This window comes from Diospyros lotus, chromosome 3, assembly GCF_014633365.1.
Source record: "Diospyros lotus cultivar Yz01 chromosome 3, ASM1463336v1, whole genome shotgun sequence".
In the NCBI taxonomy this organism is placed as follows: domain Eukaryota; kingdom Viridiplantae; phylum Streptophyta; class Magnoliopsida; order Ericales; family Ebenaceae; genus Diospyros; species Diospyros lotus.
In genome coordinates this window covers 5,473,208-5,493,696 of record NC_068340.1, presented here as the reverse complement: position 1 = coordinate 5,493,696, position 20,489 = coordinate 5,473,208, and the positions used below count along the sequence as shown (strand labels likewise).

Here is a 20,489-nt window from a genome sequence, read left to right as displayed (position 1 = left end):
CTAAAGAAGAGTCTCATACTGGATCAAAACATGGGGATACAAAGAAAACATAACTTTGTATACAAAGGTTTTAATCCTATATGAAATACTCTCACTGCAAGGATTTACATTCTCAAAAACACTCCGATTTCTAGCAACCCAAATGTGGTAGACCGTGGCTGCCAAAGCTATCCTTTTAACACGACTCTGCCAAGAAGACCCTTTGGCTTGCCTCTGAATACACTTTAACGCCCTTGACAGTGTTGATATTGTGCGGGAAAGGCCTAGCCAAGCCCTGATCGAGCTCCAAATGTCCGAACTAACATGGCATTGAAAGAAAAGATGTCTCAAAGACTCTTCAGCTATGCCGCACATAGGGCATGACCGATCGATATTAAGAAACAAAAGCCTGTCCTTCGCAAGAATTTTTGCTTTTGCACATAGCCACAAAATGAAAGCCTGCTTGGGGATCAAGTTGGACTTCCACACCATTGAGAACCATTTGACTTTCTGTCCCTTAGGCCTGAAATAATCATACGCTACCTTAGACCTGAAGGCCCCATTCTCAATCCAACCCGATATAATGGCCACAGTGCCATTGGGGGATCCTCCATCCTGTGATAAAGAGTTCCTGATACACAATAATTTTTTGAATAAGGATGAGTCATCCTCTCTGCGCTCCCTTTCCCAGATGGACGCTGTCCCTAAGTACTGGTGGCCAATCCATTTAACCCATAGAGAATCCTTCTTGGAGTGAATGTTCCATAAGATCTTGGATAGCAACCCAATGTTCCAGCTTTTGAGATCTCTAAGGCCAAGGCCTCCTTCAGTCTTCGGCATACACACGGACCTCTAAGAAACTGTGTATATTTTCCTGTACAAAGGTGTGCTAAAGGTATATGTATTTTTTCTTCTGATGGGTAGCCAATACCTGCTATATAGGCAATTAGGGTTCCATAAAGAAAAGGCATCACCTTCTGGATAGTTGTTTGTGGCATCAATAAATGTTGAAAACAACAAAGACAAATAAGTAGATACTTTTTTTTTTTCTATCAACAAAGAAGAATATAACCAAACAGGAATTGCCCATAAGAGGGGGAACCATGTATAAAAGAACAAGAAGAACCAAGAATCCTAGAACATGCCATTTGAGCATCATTTAGTTTAAATTGGAAAAATTGACTGAACTAGTAATTGGTTTATTCAGTAATTTGGTTCGGTTTTGTTGGTTTTTTACTTTCAGAAGTTTTCGGTTTATTTTGGTTCAGTGCAGTTTCTTAGATTTCCAAAACCAAACCTGACCAACCCATTTGAAAATTTGAAAGTCTTGGGTGCTTGGCCAATGGATCTGCCTAGTCCACAGGCTAAACCCTATTCTGTGACTTACCATCTGTTTGCTGTTGCTCTAGCCACCGCAACCCCCCTCTGCATGCCCCTAGTCCTAGGGACCCTAGCCAGCGGAGCCACAAGTTTGCAAACCCCCTAGTGGCCAGGCCTCTGTCCGTTGTAGCTGTAGCTCTCTCTTTCCATTCTCCCATTAGCCAATCATCAGTCAAGAAGATGACTTTCCTTTTGTTCTATTTGTTGACTCTCTATCTTCCAACAAAACTATCTCATATTCTCCCCTTATCACTGTTTCTGGATGAGTATTAGCTAAGCAGGGAAGGGGAAGATAGAGGAAAAGAAGGAGAGATTATGTTCCTTGTATCTCTATTTTCACGATCATGGTTCTCCTTTATTGATCTCCTCTTCAAAGTTCAATTCTTCCATTACACTGATTTTCCTTAGAACTCCTCATTAAAAATCCCCAAGACACGTCTCTTTTTTCTGCCTTAGCTTTGCTGCCTCCAACCATCATCTTCTCTTCTTAGGAAAAATATAATTATTTATTATACAATAATAATTTTTGAAAATTTTATCAGTTTGTTTGGTTTATTCTGTTATTTTGGTTTGTTGAGCTTATTTGATTTTATACGTAATTCAGTTCTATGGGTAATTTGGTTTGTTTGGTTTTGTGAATTTCAAATCAAACCAACCAACTTGACCAAATGCAACCCTAATCCTCCCTGCGCCACCATAATAGGATGAAAATAATTACCCATTGAATTAAAGGTGAGATTAGGTGGGGTAGGACTAGCCTATTTGTCAACTTATGCAGTAGATAAGTCTAGTGAGAATTTGGTTTCAGGTTCTAGATTCTCCATGCATCGTGGGGGGAAAAAAAAGAAAGAAAGATCTCAAATCCCCCATAACCCTGGATTTATTTATTATAAACAATTTTATGATATTTTAATTAAAATATGATTATTTTAGTAGTTTCGAGTTTTTTTCTTTCATTTGACCTTGAGATTTGAATATGATACAAATGAATACTACACACTTTAGTGAAACATCAAAATAATATTGAATAATGCAAAATAAGTGTATAAGGATGTTTATATACAAATAAATTTTGATTGTCATTTGAATGAGCCAAGTTTTGCAGACCTATCAAATATGTTGCATGGAAACAAAAATGAGAAATAGATACGATACGAAACGGCATTTTTCAAAAAGGTAGGAAGCGGAAACGTGGGAAAACGCGTAAATAAAAAAAATACAAGGGCCTTTGTGTAAATATAATTTTTAATATAAAAAATTAGAAAAAAATAGTTATTCACTATAAAAATAAATATAAATTCCATAATGCATTCAAATAAATTCTAGAAACAAATTTCGAAAAAAATTAAGAGTTTTTTCTGTCTCTAACCGCTTCATGGACAAAAACACGTTTCAATATTTTCTTAATATTATGAAACGGCCTTGAAACATTTTGGAAATTGTAGAAACGACTTAAAAACTTTTTTTAGTATTTCAGAAACAGAAATGCCAAAACGACATCTCCAAGATGTTTTTGTGCATCATAGCTTGTCAAAATCTCATCTCATAAATGCAATCAGCCAAAAGTTTTGTGCAACTCTGCCCAATTTGACATTTTCCTAAGGTCTACAAAAACGGATGTGGGTTGCCAGAATTTAAGGACCATTGGCGCAATACCCCCATCTCTACTCATTGTGTAGATCAAACAAAAAACAGGGCTACAAAATTCCATGACCTCTGGATAATGAAGGAGGCGGTCCACTGATTCTCCACTGCCTTTGAACTTGAAGCACAAATCCACCATAACTTGCCACCTCCTCCTATCTTCTCAAAATTCTATCTTCTCGAAGCTTTCCAAGGAAGTTTACAGTTACTTAGTCACAGAAAACCTCATAAAATGAGCAAACAGAAGAGAATCTTCTCTACAGGGACTTCCAATAAGTCAGTTGTTATCTGCAATTATTTATTAAAATATTTTTGGCTTGGGGATGAAAATTCAATGTTCATTTAGAATGGCTTGGTTAAACCATTTGGATTTCCATCCCAAATAACCATAAATGTGACAGCTTTTAAGATGCTATGCTATTGATTTCATGGCAGTCAAATGGGATATGAAGATATCTTAATTTTTCCAAGCTTGATAATTTTGCATGTTTTAGTTCATCTGATAAGACTTCACCTTGTTTTAGCTTATTTGATGAAAGCTAGAACTCCTACATCTCTAGTGACCCATAAGCCACTATGCTCATGTTTTCCTTTGGAAAGTATGTTCACTGCTGTTTAGACCCTGTCAATCAGCTCCAAGGAATTCTCTAGTGCACGAGGCTCGCCGTGCAGGGAGAAGGTTATTTTTCTGAAATTACCAAGCTTTTGGAAAATTTTATTGCAGTATGAGCTAAGTTGTCATTTGTGTTTAAAGGATGGGATATGATGGCACCTCATTTTATGTTTTCAACTTTGCTTTGAATAGTTAAATCTCTAAATAGGCATGAGTTAATAATTTGTATTGAAGATGGGTTATGTCTGATCACTTTCAACAATATAGTTGTTTGATATGCATCTTTTCACCTAAATTCAATATGGTGTATTGTTTTTGTACTCCACCATAAGATGGTATTTGTTGCAGTGTGTTTGAATGGATGTTGGATTTATATGGACTTAATAGCTTAGGTGAAGGACTTCAAATTTCAACATATCGATGAAAGATCTGTTATATATCTTTGCTGCATATGTTTCTTTCTTCTCTTTCCTATAAGTATTCTGTCTTAACACAAACTGCCTTATTGCTTGAACTTGTATTATTCTGACATTAAAATGTCCTTACAAACTTTTAGTAATTGATTCAGGTTATTCATTCATGTTCATTTATCTGTACTATGATGGCTATTTCTAAATCCTAGCTTTTCTATGGTGACAGATTGGCCTCTCATCAACAACCATTGCTTCCAGTTTTGGAAAGGCCATCTCTGAAAATAAAGAGCTCCAAGACTACAGACCTGAGGATGTATCCCGATCCCTACTAAGAATGATCTCAAATAATATTGGGCAGGTAAGTGTTACTAGGAAAGGTTTCTTGTGACCAGTAAAAGAAATATGTTGACAAGAAGCTCTTTTCACGTGATAGAACTTGTTAGTGAAATTTGTATGTGATAGCAGACTAATAATATAAACTAAAGGAGATGGAGAAAATAACTTTCTCTATTTTCTGTATATTTATAATACACTGATTTCTCTTTGTTCTTATAAAGGAAGAGTACAACATAATAGGAAAGTATAAAAAAAGAAAGAAGAATATACATAATATTCCTAACATATACTCCATGAATCAAGGAGGTGATTTGGGGAATAAATTAGAGATAATTCAATTTCTACACTCCCCCTCAAGCTGGCTTGAAGATATCTTCCATGGCAAGCTTACCCACTAATTTTTCAAACTGATTTTTGCATAACCTCTTTGTAAGAATATCAGTGACTTGATCAATTGTTAAAATATAAGGCTTACAAATTACCCCATTATCAATTTTCTCCTTAATAAAGTGCTTATCCACCTTTACATGCTTAGTCCTGTCATGGAGTACCGGATAATGGGCAATGAAAATATCAGCTTTATTATCACAATAAACCTTAGCTGGTAAGAAAGCGGAGACCCTTAAGTCTTCCAGTAACCTCTTTATCCATATAACCTCACAAATCCCATGGGCAATTGAGCGAAATTCAGCTTCAGCACTATGTTTGGCCACCACGTTTTGTTTCTTGCTTCTCCTAGTGACAAGATTACCTCCCACAAAGGTGCAATAGCCCGATGTAGATCTTATATCAGTAACACTGTTTGCCCAGTCTGCGTCTGTATAAGCCTCTATGTGAAGATGTCCCTGTTTTTTTAAGAGCAAACCTTTTTTAAGAGTTCCCTTTAGGTACCTTAGAATTCTGTAGGTAGCTTCAAAATGTTGTGAACCTAGTGAGTGCATAAATTGGCTTACTACAATTACTGCAAATGCTATATCAAGTCAAGTGTGAGATAGGTAAATGAGTCTGCCCACAAGTCTTTGATATTTCTCCCTTTCTTCCACATCTTTGACCTCGACAGGTTGTAGCTTCAAGTTAAGTTCGATGGGAGTTTTAGCTATCTTACACCCAAGCATTCTTGTTTCATTGAGTAAATCCAGGACATTCTTACGTTAGTTGATAAAGATTCCCTCCTTAGATCTTGAAAATTCCATCACAAGGAAGTACTTTAGGGGTCCCAATTCCTTAATCTCGAACTCATGTGCTAGTTTCCTCTTAAGCTCTTCAATTTCTCCCCTGTTATCACTAGTCATTATTATATCGTCCACATAGACAATTAAAATAGCTCTCTTACCATCACTAAAGTGCTTGAAGAACATTGTATGGTCTGCTTGGCTCTGAGTATAACCATTGCTTTTCACCGCCTTTCCAAACCTTTCAAACTACGCTCTTGAAGACTGTTTTAGACCATACAAGGATTTTGTCACGGATCGAGTCTTATTACAACGATTTTGTTTTCTCTTAGTGGCTGTGACTTCTTTATATTTCCTTTACTATTATAGTTTCTGTAATTTCTTTTCTTTTACTGTTGTATTTGGGAATCTTTCTGTTAGAGAATTAGTAAGAGAGAGAGAGAGAGCACATGTTGGGTTAGAATAGGACAAAAGAGACGGTTGCAACTGTTTGGGAAGTGATTTGCTATGGCAGCATCACCCTAGGACCCTATAAATACTCCCCGAGGCCTCAGGAGATGATTATTGAATATCAAGAAGAATATCTGTTTCTCTCTCAATTTCTCTCTTCTCTCTTCTCTCTTCCCTCTGTTCTACTTCCTTCTCCCTATTCTTCTTCCTACTTTTCTACCATGGACTATTGATTCACATCGAACCATGAAGTCCACCATTGTCTCTGCTTGGCAATGACAGATTGTTTTTAGACTACATACCTTGTTGGTACCAAGGCTTTTCTCAAATCTAGGTGGGAGGTCCATAAACACTTTTTCCTCCAAATCGCCATTTAGGAAGACATTCTTTGCATCGAGTTGGTGTAGAGGCCAATCAAAATTCACCGCGAGAGAGAGGAGGACTCAAATAGAGTTTATCTTTGCCACTGGAGCAAATGTCTCTTGATAGTCAATGCCATATGTTTGGGTGAACCCCTTGGCAACAAGTCTTGCCTTCTATCTTTCTATGCTCCCATCTGCTTTACATTTTACAGTGAAGACCCATTGCAACCTACAGTTGTTTTGTCTCTTGGTAGCTCCACAATCTCCCAAGTCCCATTCTTTTCAAGAGCATTCATCTCCTCCTTTACCGCTAACTTCCAATTTGGGTCACCTAGGGCATCCTGAATAGTTCTTGGAACATGCAGGTTAGAAATATTGGAAAGAAAGGCTTTATGGTGATTGGACAGTTTTTGGTACAAGATATCACTCCTTTTCTAGTAGCAATAGGTGCATCAAGATCGGACAAGTCAAATAAGAAAGAATATGAAGGAGTGAGTTTAGAGTTACCCTGAGAAGAAGAAATACCATCATTTGGAGATGCCGACTGTTCAATTGTTAGAGGAATATTCAAATTGATAGTATTTTTCTGAGTTTGCCTTCTCGTATAAAACTGAAGCTCCGATTTTGGATTGTTTTGATCCGTTTGTGATAATTCTCCCACTGGTTCCAATCCCATCATGCTAGGCACCTGTGAACTAAACACATCCTGTTCCATAATTTTTTGAATATCTATTTCCTCGAATTGTTTATCATAGTGGAGTGAAGTGTCAATCATGGTTGGAAGAGGATCATGGATTTTTAAAAAAGTATCGTCCACAACATGACAATTCAAAAACTTATCTTCTTCCACAATATTTATATTCTCCCTTTGAAGATGATTTTTGAAAAAATAAGGCTGAGTCTTGAGAAAAGACACATCCATACTTATATGAGTTTTTTTTGTTACAGGATTAAAGCACTTGTATCCTTTTTTTTTTTTAGCATAGCCCAGAAAAGTACACTTTTTAGCTGTGGGATCAAATTTAGAATGAAATATTTGTGGAACATAAACAAAATAAGTGCATCCAAGGACCTTTAAAGGTAGCTTAGAATATAGCCGACACATGGGAATTTTTTTTTTAAAAGAATGTAAAAGAGTTTCAAAATTTAGAACATGAGTAGGCATTCGATTGATGAGATAGGAAGTAGTTAAAATCGCATCGTCGCAAAGGTATTTGGGGACACACATGGAAAACGTAATAGCCTTGGCTACTTCGAGTATGTTAGGATTAGGAGCTCTTTGAAACTCAATCAATACTTCTGGTTTGCCAATTCTCTCAACACTTCTCACCTGAAATCAACCCACAACAAAAAATATAAACTAGAAATAAAAGAACAGAATTCAACAAAGAAAAAATGAAAGAGATACAACCAAACCAATGACAATAGGCACAAGATATATTCTGGTTCGAACTGATCAAAGATCAGTCCTACATCCAATTGCAAATCCCAAGAGCAATCCACTAGAAACCGGAGAAAACAGTCTACAAGGACCCTCCACTCTCTATCACACAAGTACACTGCCCTTTCACAAAGATTACAAAGACTATCCCACTCTCAAAGCCTTTTCTCTCTTCTCGGCAATTTCACTCGTATACAGAGACAAAAATAAATGAATGATTTGTTCTATGCGACTGCCTAGCCAACGCCTTCTATTTATAGACCATAGGGGCGTTAATTACAAAGTCTAATATTCAGCCTACACGGAGACTAAAATAACCCTTATAATATAACATCTAAGTTAACTTCTTTTTAACTTAGAATTCCAGTCGCATTCATCCGTCTAAAGGGTTCTATTGTTTTCATTATCTTCTAGACATAATACTTCATGCAAAAACCCAAACAAATCTCCACCAGAAGCCTTTTATCCTAGTTCAAGCCAATTGAATTGGCTCTACATCCAGTAATCCAACACCCTCAAACAAGCATCCTTTATTAAGTAGAAATTGATCAGTACAAAACCCAAGCTCTCATACAATCCTATTACTCAAGTACAATCCCTTATTCACTCCAAGAAAGCCCAAGAACTCATACACAAGCCTCACTTTCTCTATAACAACATGTACTCACAATAACAACTTAGAGCTTGAAAGAATATTAGATCTCTCTTGACTGCCGCTTTGCCTTCTTATTTATTGAAGAGGCAGAATCCCCATATAACTAATCAAATATGGGATATTACAGTTAGACCTCCAAAGATACAACAATTACACTTTGAGAAATAAAACTCTAACTACCTAAAATAAATCCAGTCGATAAATCTTCAAAGGTTGCACTTATCTCCTATCATCTATCTCAAGGCAAACACAACAGAGTAAATGTCTATTTTTGCGTTCAGCAATGCTATTTTGTTCGGGGGTTTCACAATAAGTGGATTAATGTAAAATTCTTTTTTCTTTAAAAAAAAAAACCCCAAAGATTCATTAAAATATTTGGTTCCATTATCTGATCAAAGAATACAAATTTTTGTGTTAAATTGAACTTCAATCATATGAAATAAATCCTTGAAAATTCTAGACATGTCTGATTTCTTTGCAAGTAAACCTAACAAAATCTAGTATGATTGTTAATAAAAGTTACAAACTACCTTTTGCCAGATAAAGTGGAAACCTTTGAGAGTCCCCAAACGTCACTATGTATCAAATAGAATAGTTTTGAAGGGCAGTAGGGTTTTGAAATAAATTTAACACGATGATCTTTAGATAAATGACAACTCTCACATTGAAACATAGAAGGATCCACTCCTTTAAACAACTTAGGAAATAAATGTTTTAAGTAAGGAAAACTAGGATGGCCTAGCTTAAGATGCCATTGCATTATTTGAGTAGAAACAAAAGTCAAATGAGTACTACTCAATTTGTGAGCTTTCTTATGACTGAAGACATCCTTATCCAAATAGTAGAGTCCGTTTATGTCTCTAGCACTGTCAATCGTCTTCCTCGAGTTCTGGTAAGATAATACAATAGTTAGAGTCTTTTGAGAGTTTATTGATAGACAAAAGATTGTAGGAAAATTTAGGAACATGAAGTACTGATTTAAGATCAATACTATTAGAGAGTTTAATGAGACCTTTACCTGCAATAGGTGAAAGACTACCATCGGCTATTCTTATTTTTTTACTACCAAAACAAGGAATATACGAGTTGGATAGATGTGATAAACCAGTCATATGATCAGATGCACCTAAATCAATGATTCAAGGAACTAATTTAAAGGAACTAGACAGGGTAAAAGACTTTCTACTTGAATAGGCCAATGAACAATCAATGATCCAGGGAACTAATTTAAAGGAGCTAGACAGGGTAAAAGAATTTCTACTTGAATAGGCCAATGAACAATTGAGTGTACCATGTGACAGATTAGGCTTTAGCAGTCAGAAGTTGATTAATCTACTCTTTTCTAAATGGTCCAGCTTTTGCTTCATTGGCAGTAGATGCAATGTTAGTCATGGTGGCTGAAGTGGCAATAAGGATAGCACTGATTGAATGACCAGGATCTGGGTATCAACGAAGACCAAATCTGGGTGTGTCAGCAAGCAAGGATTTAGCGGTCAACGTCAGACCAGAGCAGTGTTAGCAACTGAGATTGGCAGCGGCCTATGTTGGGCGGCACGACCTAAGGACGGATGATGGCCGGGGTATATTTAGGTGTCGGCGGTGGCAGCTAGTGTTGGGTGGCGCGGCTTAAGGATAGACGATAGCTGGATCTGAGGAACGATGGCTAGATCAGAGGGATTGATGGCGGTGCAGTCTAAGGACAAACGATGGCCAGATCTAAGGGACGGCGGCGGCAACGGCCTGCAGATCTGGACAACGATGGCTGATAGAGAGGCAGTAGCTAATGTTGAGTGGCAGCCTGTGGATTTGGATGACGGTGGCTGGTTTGGGAGGCGGCGATGGCCTAAGGATGGAGGACAACGACGACCGACGGTGAGGCGGTGGCCGGTTTTTGGGTCATGGCAAAGGGATGAAGGTAGGGCTGCCTAAGGTTTCACAGGGAACGAGTGTGATTGAAGGGTTGCCTAGGGTTTCACAGTGAACGGTTGTGATTTAATCCCTAATTCCTGCTCTAATACCATATAAACTAAAGGAAATGGAGAAAATAAATTTCTCTATTTTCTGTATATTCATAATACACTGATTCCTCTTTGTTCTTACAAAGGAAGAGTACAACATAATAGAAAAGTATAAAAAAGAAAAGAAGAATATACATAATATTCCTAACATATACTCCGTCAATCAAGGAGGTGATTTGGGGAATAAATTAGAGATAATTCCATTTCTACAAATAATGATCACAAAATTTCTATTCTCATGAATTTTACATGGCAGACACCCTGATTCCTACCTTGTATCATGTCATGAATGACTGTGCCAAGTGCCTGCAGTGATGTGAGTGTGGCTCTAGTTATTCTTTGGATATTAACACAGTCCCTGAATCTAAAAAGATATCATTTCAAGAACATGTAAATGTGTATTATTGATTAAATGTCTGATTTGGAGCCCTTTGCTCAGCGTCTTTTGTTTTAGGCATGCCTGTGATGGGTTGGGTGCTCCAATTCATTCTCATAAATGTAGACCAACTGATTTTCTTGGAGAATGGTGTTCTTAGGTTCTTGATGCCATTGAATTCAACCAATTATCCACAATATGTTGCTTTAATAGCGCCGATGAGTGCTTCTGTGTACAGGGTTTGGCAAAGGGAGTTATATGGATCACTTCTTCATATGGGATTGGGCTTTGAAAAGTTTCCGTGAAAGTCTGTGGAGAATTTTCTCACTTTTTCGTATTCCAAGTTGGCATTGAACTGGTGTTAGGTTTGGAGAGGACAAGAAGTTGGGCAGAGGGCACATTCGGGATTTCTTTTTCCGGGTTGTATGCCTTTGTTTCTATAGGAGGTGCTTGTTCTGCCCCTTGCCTGAGGGCGTGTTTTGTGGTTCCTGCACTTTAAGACATAGACTTCCAAATTGGAAAATTGATTTTGTGGCAGTTTTATCTTCCCTAGTTGTTTGCCCATGATTTTGTTAGGGAGGTGCCTGGTAGTGAGCGCTTCTCCCCCTCATCAGAGTGTGTATTTTGTGAATTGCACTTTAGACTGGATGACAACTATTAATGACTTGCTTAATGACTATCCCTTGGCTGGTCAAAGGGAAGTCAGATGGGTTTAGTGCCCATTACAAAGGGGGGAACTTTAGTGGTGTTCTTTCTGTGTTGCTCTCTCTGGCAAAGGCATCTTGACTTCATTTGGAAGGTCATCTGGAGCACTGTTGTTCCTCCTAGAGTTACTTTCTTTGTCTGGACAGCCTTGACGCTGTCTTAATTCTGACAACCCAGGGAAGCGTATACAGGTAGCAATTGATTAGTGCTTCAGCCTGTGGATCATCTCCTTTACTGTTTGGTTGCAGGGAAGTTGGAGTCGTTGTTCATTTGATTTTGGGTTTATAGTGCATTATTTGGGATCTGTATTGGAACTTTTATGTGCTTAGAGCTGGGGTTGCCTGTGGAGTATATAGCATACTGTTTGAGCTTCATTTCCTTCTGGTATTTTTGTGCATATGGCGTGAGAAATAGGACAGCTTCTGAGGACGTGGAGAGTTCTGTTTTTGTTTTATTTCTTTTAAGAGTTCACATTCTTTCTTCCTTTTCTCTAGGTTGAAGGCAGAGTCTCCTTTTTGTGTGTTCTTCTCTTTGCAAGACAAGCTTTTAACTCTAGATGGTGGATAGTGTGAATTTCTGGTTCTATCTTCTTTTGTCCACAGGGCCGGCCTTGAGATTATAGGGGCCCTAAGCTAAATTTTTTATCGGGCCCTCTATGACTATATTTAAAAATAAAATTAATATAAATAAAAAATTATTATATAAAATTCACAATATTTCACTTTAAATTTACTTTTTTAGTAATTTTAGATGAAAAATCAATAATTAAACAATTATAATTAATTTGTTCCAACATATGTTTTTCAATAGACATAACGTCAATCCATTAGTGTAGATTCACTAATAAGAGAGAGATCACAAATATTGAAATATAAACACAAAATTAATTGGTAATTTAAGGACTAATAAAAAAAATCAAAAGACATAACTGATAAATCACACAACAGGATGATGAGGACGAAAATTGAATCACTAAAGAGAGTGCATAATTATGAAATCAATTGGATTGAGGACCTACACCTGTGCAAATTGATGGCAGATGCAGTGATAATGGATGGATAAAAAATTGAGAAGGAATGAAACTTAGGAAGACGATAGAGTCGCGACCACAACCAAATGCATGGAAATAGTTGTGATACAATCATATAAGGGAGAGATTGAGATTAATTAAAAATGCATGGAATAGTTGTAAGGGGATGGGTACTACTACCAGGCGCATAGGAATGAAATTGATTATTAATAAAGGAAGGTGAGAAATTGAGATTAATTAAAAATTATATTGATACTCATGTGATTAATTATTGATAAAAGAAAGGTGAGAGATTGAGATTAATTAAAAATTTACAATGGTTTAAAATAGGCATGGCCGCTAACGTCTTTTTTATTTTTAAATTTATTATCTTTAATTAATTTTATTTTGTTAATTAATTTAAAATTTGAAAATTAAAATGGACATGCCCTCTGCTGGCTGAAAATGGGCATGGGCCCTAGGCTGCTGCCTAGGCAGCCTATGCCCAGGGCCGGCCCTGTTTGTCCAGGATGCACCACCATAAGGTGTTTTTTTGGTGTTATATATACATCATTAATTACCAAAAAAGCATTACATATGCACAATACACATTTGTAGAATTTGAAATTTGTTTCAAATATGTTCCTTTTGTTATACTGTAAAAAGACAAACTTTTCAGAAGTGTCCTCATTTTATTTAGTTATTTATTGCCTTAGCTAAGCTGATACGGTTGTGCTTCAACTTCTGATCCCCTCAGATTGCTTATTTGAATGCTCTTCGTTTTGGACTCAAGCGGATATTCTTTGGAGGCTTTTTCATTCGTGGTCATCCATATACCATGGATACAATTTCTGTTGCAGTTCAATTCTGGTAATTGCCATTCTGGTTTTTATTAACTTGGAGTATCAATCACTATTGCAGTGCTGTATTTAGGACATAACTTGAACCTGCATGGGCGCTTTAATTCCCGGAAAAGAAATTTGTTCTTTTTCTGCATTTCTAATGTGGCTTTCTCTGATATTTTAAGGCAGGTTTATGTTCATATCAAACATTGTAAGGGTTAAGCAAGATGAATAGACCTTGAACACAATAAAATAGAGATAGTTTTGCTCCTCCAAATTTTGAAATAGACCTTTGCATGACAAAACAGCGATTCATTTTTCATGAATGTGACACCATTATCACATGCTCAAAATGGTTCATTTTTCGGATAGTTTGTCTTCTTTCGTGATGGATTTAATCCAGAGGATACACCTTAAGTGGATAAAGATTTCATTTTCAGGTCCAAGGGAGAGGCAGAGGCAATGTTTTTACGGCACGAAGGATTTCTTGGAGCGTTAGGAGCATTCGTGAGCCATGAAAGTCACAGTTTGGGGACATCATGATCCTACAGCGCTGACATTAAAGTTTTACATGAGAGGTAATAAATTCACTGACCCCTTTGGATCCGCATGAAAATATAGTATTGCAATTATACTTAAAAAAATGCAACAGCTATCAAACACCTTCTTTTTGTTGTCTGTACCAGTGCCAACAGCTGTCCAAGGGATCCAACCACAAACCTTTGCCAAACCTACTTAAATTGTAAAACCTGTTACTTGTATTGGTTTAACATTTCTTCAGTGAAAGCTGTACCCTCTCCACGAATTAATTTAAAATCAAAGTCCACTGCTGATTGTGAACCACTTCATTGAAGTCTAAATGTTTCTGGAACCGGTTCTATTTACTACATGCAAATAATTTAAATATAATTATCCCACTATGAATTGATCTAGTTGAAATTGAGGTTATATGCCTTGACTCCGTCTACTCCAAAGACACCAAAATGCTTCTCATACTCTGCCCCCTCTTTCTTATTCTCATCAAACAGATCAAACAAGAACACTTCTACTCCAACCCCAGGCCTTTTTGGCGTGCCCACATTGTTCAGTCCTCGTCTCACAACATTTCCATTATAAGCCAATGCATTCTCAGGACTTGCTGCTTCACTGCCTGCCGTTGGCCAGCCTGTTTCCGACACCACCACCGGAATCCCCTCAAACCCTTCCCTCTCCATTGCATATACAAATGCATCGATTGTAGCATCAAACATATTGTCATAAGCCAAGCTTTGGTCATACTCGGTGGTTGTAGGCCGGAATAGAGCATAATCCAGTGAGACATACTGTGGGTTGCTTGTGTAGCTGAAAAAGGGATAGACATTCACCATTAACGGTGATCCAGTATCCTGTAGAAACTGCAGTAGTTGAACCATTACAGGCTGGAGATTAGGATCAAAAACTCCAGCAGATGGAGGGTATGAATTGGAGAGTATAGAGGCTGCAAGAGCAGTAGATAGCTTGATTGTGTCAGCTAAGCCTAGTGCTCGAAGAGCTTTGTATAGATTCTGCATGGAAGGAAGTACATAGGCTGTGTAAAATGGGTCTTTGAGGAAGATTTCATTCCCTACTGCAAGGTACCGGATTTGGTTGGCCGAGATGTCGGCAAGAATGTTGGATTGGAGCCACTGGAGTGAGGACTCCACTGTGCCATTGGCAAGGGAAGGGAGGGCTTCGTTGGGGACTCCAATCATGAGAGCAATGCCGGTGCCTGAGAATGCTCTGAGAGTGTCTGGATCGGCATTGAAGAGCCGAACGGTGGTGATTCTGTTTGATACAATGAGGTTGATTGCATCGGAAGGTGGAGGTAGGTTGTCGGCCACGCGGCCATAGCAAATTCCAACAGGTGCAGTAGCTGCCAACGACAAAGGAATGTTATCCGAAACATGTAGGAAGCATTTTACCTTAAAGGATAAAAAGCAGGTCATTTCAATTTATTTCTTGAACCATGAGCAACAACTTCACTGTTGCACCAAAATACATTGGTCAAATGGGGAAGCCTTCCCCATGTGATAATATTATGTGCGGGTGTGAAATACTGAGCTTTGTTCCCAATAGTGAAATTAGTGAAGTTTTAGTTTGGAAAAAGAGTCTTATTCTATCAGGATCTAAAGTAAAAAACTAAGAAGAGAACAGCCTGGGTATGCAAACTAAAGAGAAAAACTTGAAAGAACTCATTGAAGAAGCAATCATTTATGCAAAAGGGTATGGATGATACCTGTTGAGTGTGGAAAGAGGACGAAGAAACAGAGGAGTGAGGTGAGAGACATAAAGAGGCAAGGAGTTTCCATTCTTCGACAGTATTCGGGCAAAAGAGGAAACCGTTCAGCTTTTATGGCAATGGGCAATCTATATGGGTCATATATAGATGATTTAGATAGAGAATTATTATAGGTTCTGGGCAACTGGTTTGAATTTGGTTTGAAGTGGTTTGTTCTTTTGGTTATTTTGTAGTTAGGTGTATTGCTTTACTTGAGACCTGTTCCCGTGTTGTTATATAGCCGTTGAATGCTTTTTAAATTGTCGGCTGGTGGGAATGGGGCTTTAGTTTTTGGCTTTCTTGCCGGTATGTTCAAACGTCATAAAGAGGGACTGGGCCGTGGCTGCTTTTATCCAACCAAATCTGACGCACTGACTGGCTCCTCCTGAATCTGGGTGTTGGCTTGTGCCAGGATGAGGAGAGCAGCCAAAGCTTATTAAGCTCAAAATGGCTGCTTGTCGATATACCAAATTATAATCTCGTAAGCTTAGCTTATAGGATAATTGCCCATCACTACAGCCTCGAGTTTAGGGAAAATTGCTTTTTACTCCCTTTTTGTTTTATTTTTATTTGAGTTGGAAACAAGGGATATAATTAGGATAGCTTGATTATCTGAGAAGAAAAAAAATTACTATAACTTTTTGTGCTTAAGAGTAGATGAAATGAAATAAGAATTTAGCAAAAAGGTAGATGAGGTTAAAAAAATGTGGTGGGTGATTTTTAGATATGATATGACTTATAAGATTCTTACGGAAGATAAAGTTTAAGTCATATTAAAAAATATTAACAAACTATAATTTATATAATTGATTTTAAATAGTTGATAAAATCTTGATATATTATGAAAAAATGAGGGAGGGTCTCCGTAACAACAATAATATTATTTCTTTTGAATTTGAGTAGTGAAAATAATTTCTTTATAGAGAAAAGATTGTGTATGAAATATGACACTCTCTCTCTCTCTCTCTCCCTCTCTCTCATGCTTGAGAGCAAGGGGCATTATGTCTCCTTTTAAGTTGAGTTTGAAACTCTAGTTTTTTAGAGTTTTCAGACTTGGTGGAATATAAGGTGATGATTGTTTTCTTTTATCAATGGTTTAATGAATAAATGCCCTTTGATCGATCAAGTATTGCATGAAGTTGGAAAACCTAAACTTGACAAGCTGTCACAGTTGGTGTTGGAGATTTACAAGTCATGCAAATCGAGTTTTCATAACTTTAATGATTTCATGGGAATCGAGTTTTCAAACTGAACTTAATACATATTAGCAAAATAGCAACTAATACCTCCCAACTTCAGCTTGAGCTTGTTTCTTAGATTACAGTACCCGAAAATAACTTTTTGGGTTGTTCCTTAGAACATAAACATACACAACTAATTGATATTGCAGTTGACGCTAAATTTTAATTCTGCTAAAGTGAGATTTATCACATAGATTTTAACTCTTAACAATTATTATTTTTTTCGTAATTATATTTTTAGGTCACAAAATATCTGGCAGATTTGTAACATTGAAAGTGGTGAAAGAATTACTTTAACTCCACGGGATTCACAAACGATCGATATTATGTATGCGTGCTTAATGTTCCAATCACTGGGGGACATTAGACCCCACAAATGTCCTCCGCGGAATCCTTCTTTGGCTAAGAAAAGAATAAAGATGAGAGAAATCGAGACGACTGGGGAGCCCATTGAGCTGGTTTGATTGCAAACGATGAATGGACATATTCACACGGAATCCAACTTTCACTGGGTAGGTATTCACCTCTTTAGTCTTTAATTTAATTGTCGTTGGAACTTTAGGGCTATTAAACAAATCGTTGAACATATTATATTTAAAGCATCGAAATGATCACCTCTCATTATTGATGCTGCAATAATGCAATGAGGGAACCTAAATCCCACCCAAACTATGATTAAGGACTCCACTCTTTAATTGTATATTTCATACAATGCTTGTTACATGATTGCAACACCAGCACGTTTGCTACTTTGGGACTTCCCTTTTTTCTTGGATAATAAAGAAAACTCGTGGGATCAAAGACACAATATGGTTTGAGCTCTTTTAAATTGCCCTTTTTTTTTTTTATCGTTTTTTCATGCACATCTTACGATATTTTAATTTTGAATAATATTAAAAATATTATCAGTTATGGATTACATACTCATTGGAAGAGATATTAAATAGAGAAAATAATGGTATATGGTGTTTAGCACCTCCTCTAATGAAAAAGGGACACATGACTGATGACACTTAGGGCTGACAATTTTTGACACGACCCGATTACACGACACAACACGAAGTTAAGCGGATTTGGGTTGGGGCTAATCGGGTTCGAGTAATAAATGGGTCAACCCGTTTATGATACAATTATTTTCGTATTTTAGACGGGTTAACCCGTCTAACTCGTTTAGACACGCAATGACCCGTTTAAGACTCATTTATAAAACAAATTACAAATAATTATAAGATTAAAAAAATATTTCAAAATATCCCTCATGCGCGCGTCTGAAACGGTGAAACGAAAACCCTAAACTCCAACCTTCTCTCTCATTCTTCCCCCCTCCCCCCCGGCTCTCTTTCTCTCTCTCTCGCACTCTCTGAACTCCCGTCGTCGGCCCTTCACCTTCACCTCCGCCCTCGGCCCAGGGCCGGCCCTGAGATTATAGGGGCCCTAAGCTAAATTTTTTATCGAGCCCTCTGTGACTATATTTAAAAATAAAATTAATATAAATAAAAAATTATTATATAAAATTCACAATATTTCACTTTAAATTTATTTTTTTAGTAGTTTTAGATGAAAAATTAATAATTAAACAATTATAATTAATTTATTCCAACATATGCTTTTCAATAGATATAACGTCAATCCATTAGTGTAGATTCACTAATAAGAGAGAGATCACAAATATTAAAATATAAACACAAAATTAATTGGTAATTTAAGGGCTAATAAAAAAAATCAAAAGACATAACTGATAAATCACACAACGGGATGATGAGGACGAAAATGGAATCACTAAAGAGAATGCATAATTATGAAATCAATTGGATTGAAAATCTACACCCGAGCAAATTGATGGCAGATGCAGTAATAATGGATGGATAAAAAATTGAGAAAGAGTGAAACTTAGGAAGACAATAGAGTCGCGACCACAGCCAAATGCATGGAAATAGTTGTGATACAATTATATAAAGGAGAGATTGAGATTAATTAAAAATGCATGGAATAGTTGTAAGGGGATGGGTACTACTACCAGACGCATATGAATGAAATTGATTATTAATAAAGGAATGTGAGAAATTGAGATTAATTAAAAATTATATTGATACTCATGGGATTGGTTATTGATAAAAGAAATGTGAGAGATTGAGATTAATTAAAAATTTACAATGGTTTAAAATAGGCATGGCCGCTAACGTCTTTTTTATTTTTAAATTAATTAATTTTATTTTATTAATTAATTTAAAATTTGAAAATTAAAATGGACATGGCCCTCTGCTGGCTGAAATGGGCATGGGCCCTAGGCTGTTGCCTAGGCAACCTATGCCCAGGGCCGGCCCTGCCTCGGCCCCTTTGCCTCTACCTCCGTCTTCGGTCTCCACCTCCGCCCTCGATCGTTTTAGATCCAGCGATTTCTGGTTTCAAAAGCTCAAGCTCAAGTTCCAATGGCGTAATCGTCATCACCGTGTGAGAGGCAAGGAGATGAAGAGAAAGAGAAGCTCATACTTTTTGATCCAGTCGGTGAGAAGAAATCCCTCCGCTGCTCGCATGTTCCTGTCGTAGTCGTTGCTTCCCTAAAGCCTTGGTCTTGTTCAGGTATTCAAAATGTTCTTTTTTCTTCTTGATTTTGTTTAAATGAAACAGGTTAACAAGTGACACGACACGACATATTTAATTAAACGGGTCGTGTCGTGTTACACATTTAATAGACAGGTCGTGTTCAGGTTAGTTTGATATGTGTTATACGTGTGTCTTGACACGACATGATTACAATTCGTCAATCCAAATTACCAGCCCTAATGACACCATCATATTTCTAGTATTATTATTTAACTTTTGGCCTATGTGAAAAAAAGTTTGTCACTGAGCAACAATGGACAAAAAGAAATATCATATTGATCATATTTATAAAAATTATCGCTTTCAAATAATTAAATTGCATTTTTCTATATAAAAATACTATAAAAAAGATATTGTTTTCTTCTAAGCTTTGGAAGGAGGAGGAGGGAGTGAACTTTGAATTAGTATAGGTAATGCATCACCTGGCAAAATGGTGTTTGATTAGTAGCTTTTGCTTATCAATTCGTAGATCTTATTTTATTGTGGCTATTAAGGTTGCACTTTAATTATTTTTATCAATAATAAAATGTCGTTCAATAATTGTAATTCATGAATATGGTACTTAATAATAATCAATGGCATATGCAAAACATAAACTTTAGTTATTTATTCGAAAGTGAAGGGGAAGTAGATAATGAAAATATCATTGCCTAATCAAAGGTATCTTGTTTTAATAAAGACTTCCCATTTTTTAATAAAAATAAAAATAAAAAATCATCCAGGACTAGAACATCTAGCCTAATCAATGGCACCATGATCTGTAAAACATGGAGTTGCATGCATCCGAAATTTTCTTCTCAGTATTCAAACAATAAAGTGAGAAAAAGTGAGAGAGGCTTGTGAGTGGGATGGACTGGTCTTTGTCTTTGATGGGGGGGGCTTGAGATTATATACTTGGGATGAGTAAAGGAGCCAAAATCCTACTTTCTCTCCTTACAAAGCAACCAAAATGC

At 36.9% G+C, this 20,489-nt stretch overlaps 2 protein-coding genes across 4 annotated transcripts in view; one reads left to right on the top strand and one right to left on the bottom strand.

Annotated features, from left to right (window-relative positions):
• The window catches only part of LOC127797245 (pantothenate kinase 1), a 69,568-nt gene extending 51,832 nt beyond the window's left edge, over positions 1 to 17,736 (top strand). For 2 of the 3 annotated variants that reach the window (XM_052329963.1, XM_052329965.1), the window contains 4 exons: positions 4,256 to 4,387; positions 13,311 to 13,423; positions 13,836 to 13,973; positions 14,082 to 14,238. In XM_052329963.1, coding sequence (XP_052185923.1) covers positions 4,256 to 4,387; positions 13,311 to 13,423; positions 13,836 to 13,938 — 348 coding nt within the window. In that variant the 3' untranslated portion in view covers positions 13,939 to 13,973; positions 14,082 to 14,238. Of the gene's footprint in view, positions 1 to 4,255; positions 4,388 to 13,310; positions 13,424 to 13,835; positions 13,974 to 14,081; positions 14,239 to 17,173 lie in introns of those variants that run through there. The other variant, XM_052329964.1, reaches the window with a different exon arrangement.
• On the bottom strand, positions 14,325 to 15,874 carry LOC127797246 (glucan endo-1,3-beta-glucosidase, acidic isoform-like). Its single transcript, XM_052329966.1, has 2 exons — positions 15,650 to 15,874; positions 14,325 to 15,286 (listed from the first exon to the last, which is right to left on the bottom strand). The coding sequence occupies exons 1-2, from the start codon at positions 15,720 to 15,722 to the stop codon at positions 14,325 to 14,327; spliced, it is 1,035 nt and encodes a 344-aa protein (XP_052185926.1). The 5' UTR covers positions 15,723 to 15,874.
• Positions 17,737 to 20,489: the final 2,753 nt, after the last annotated feature.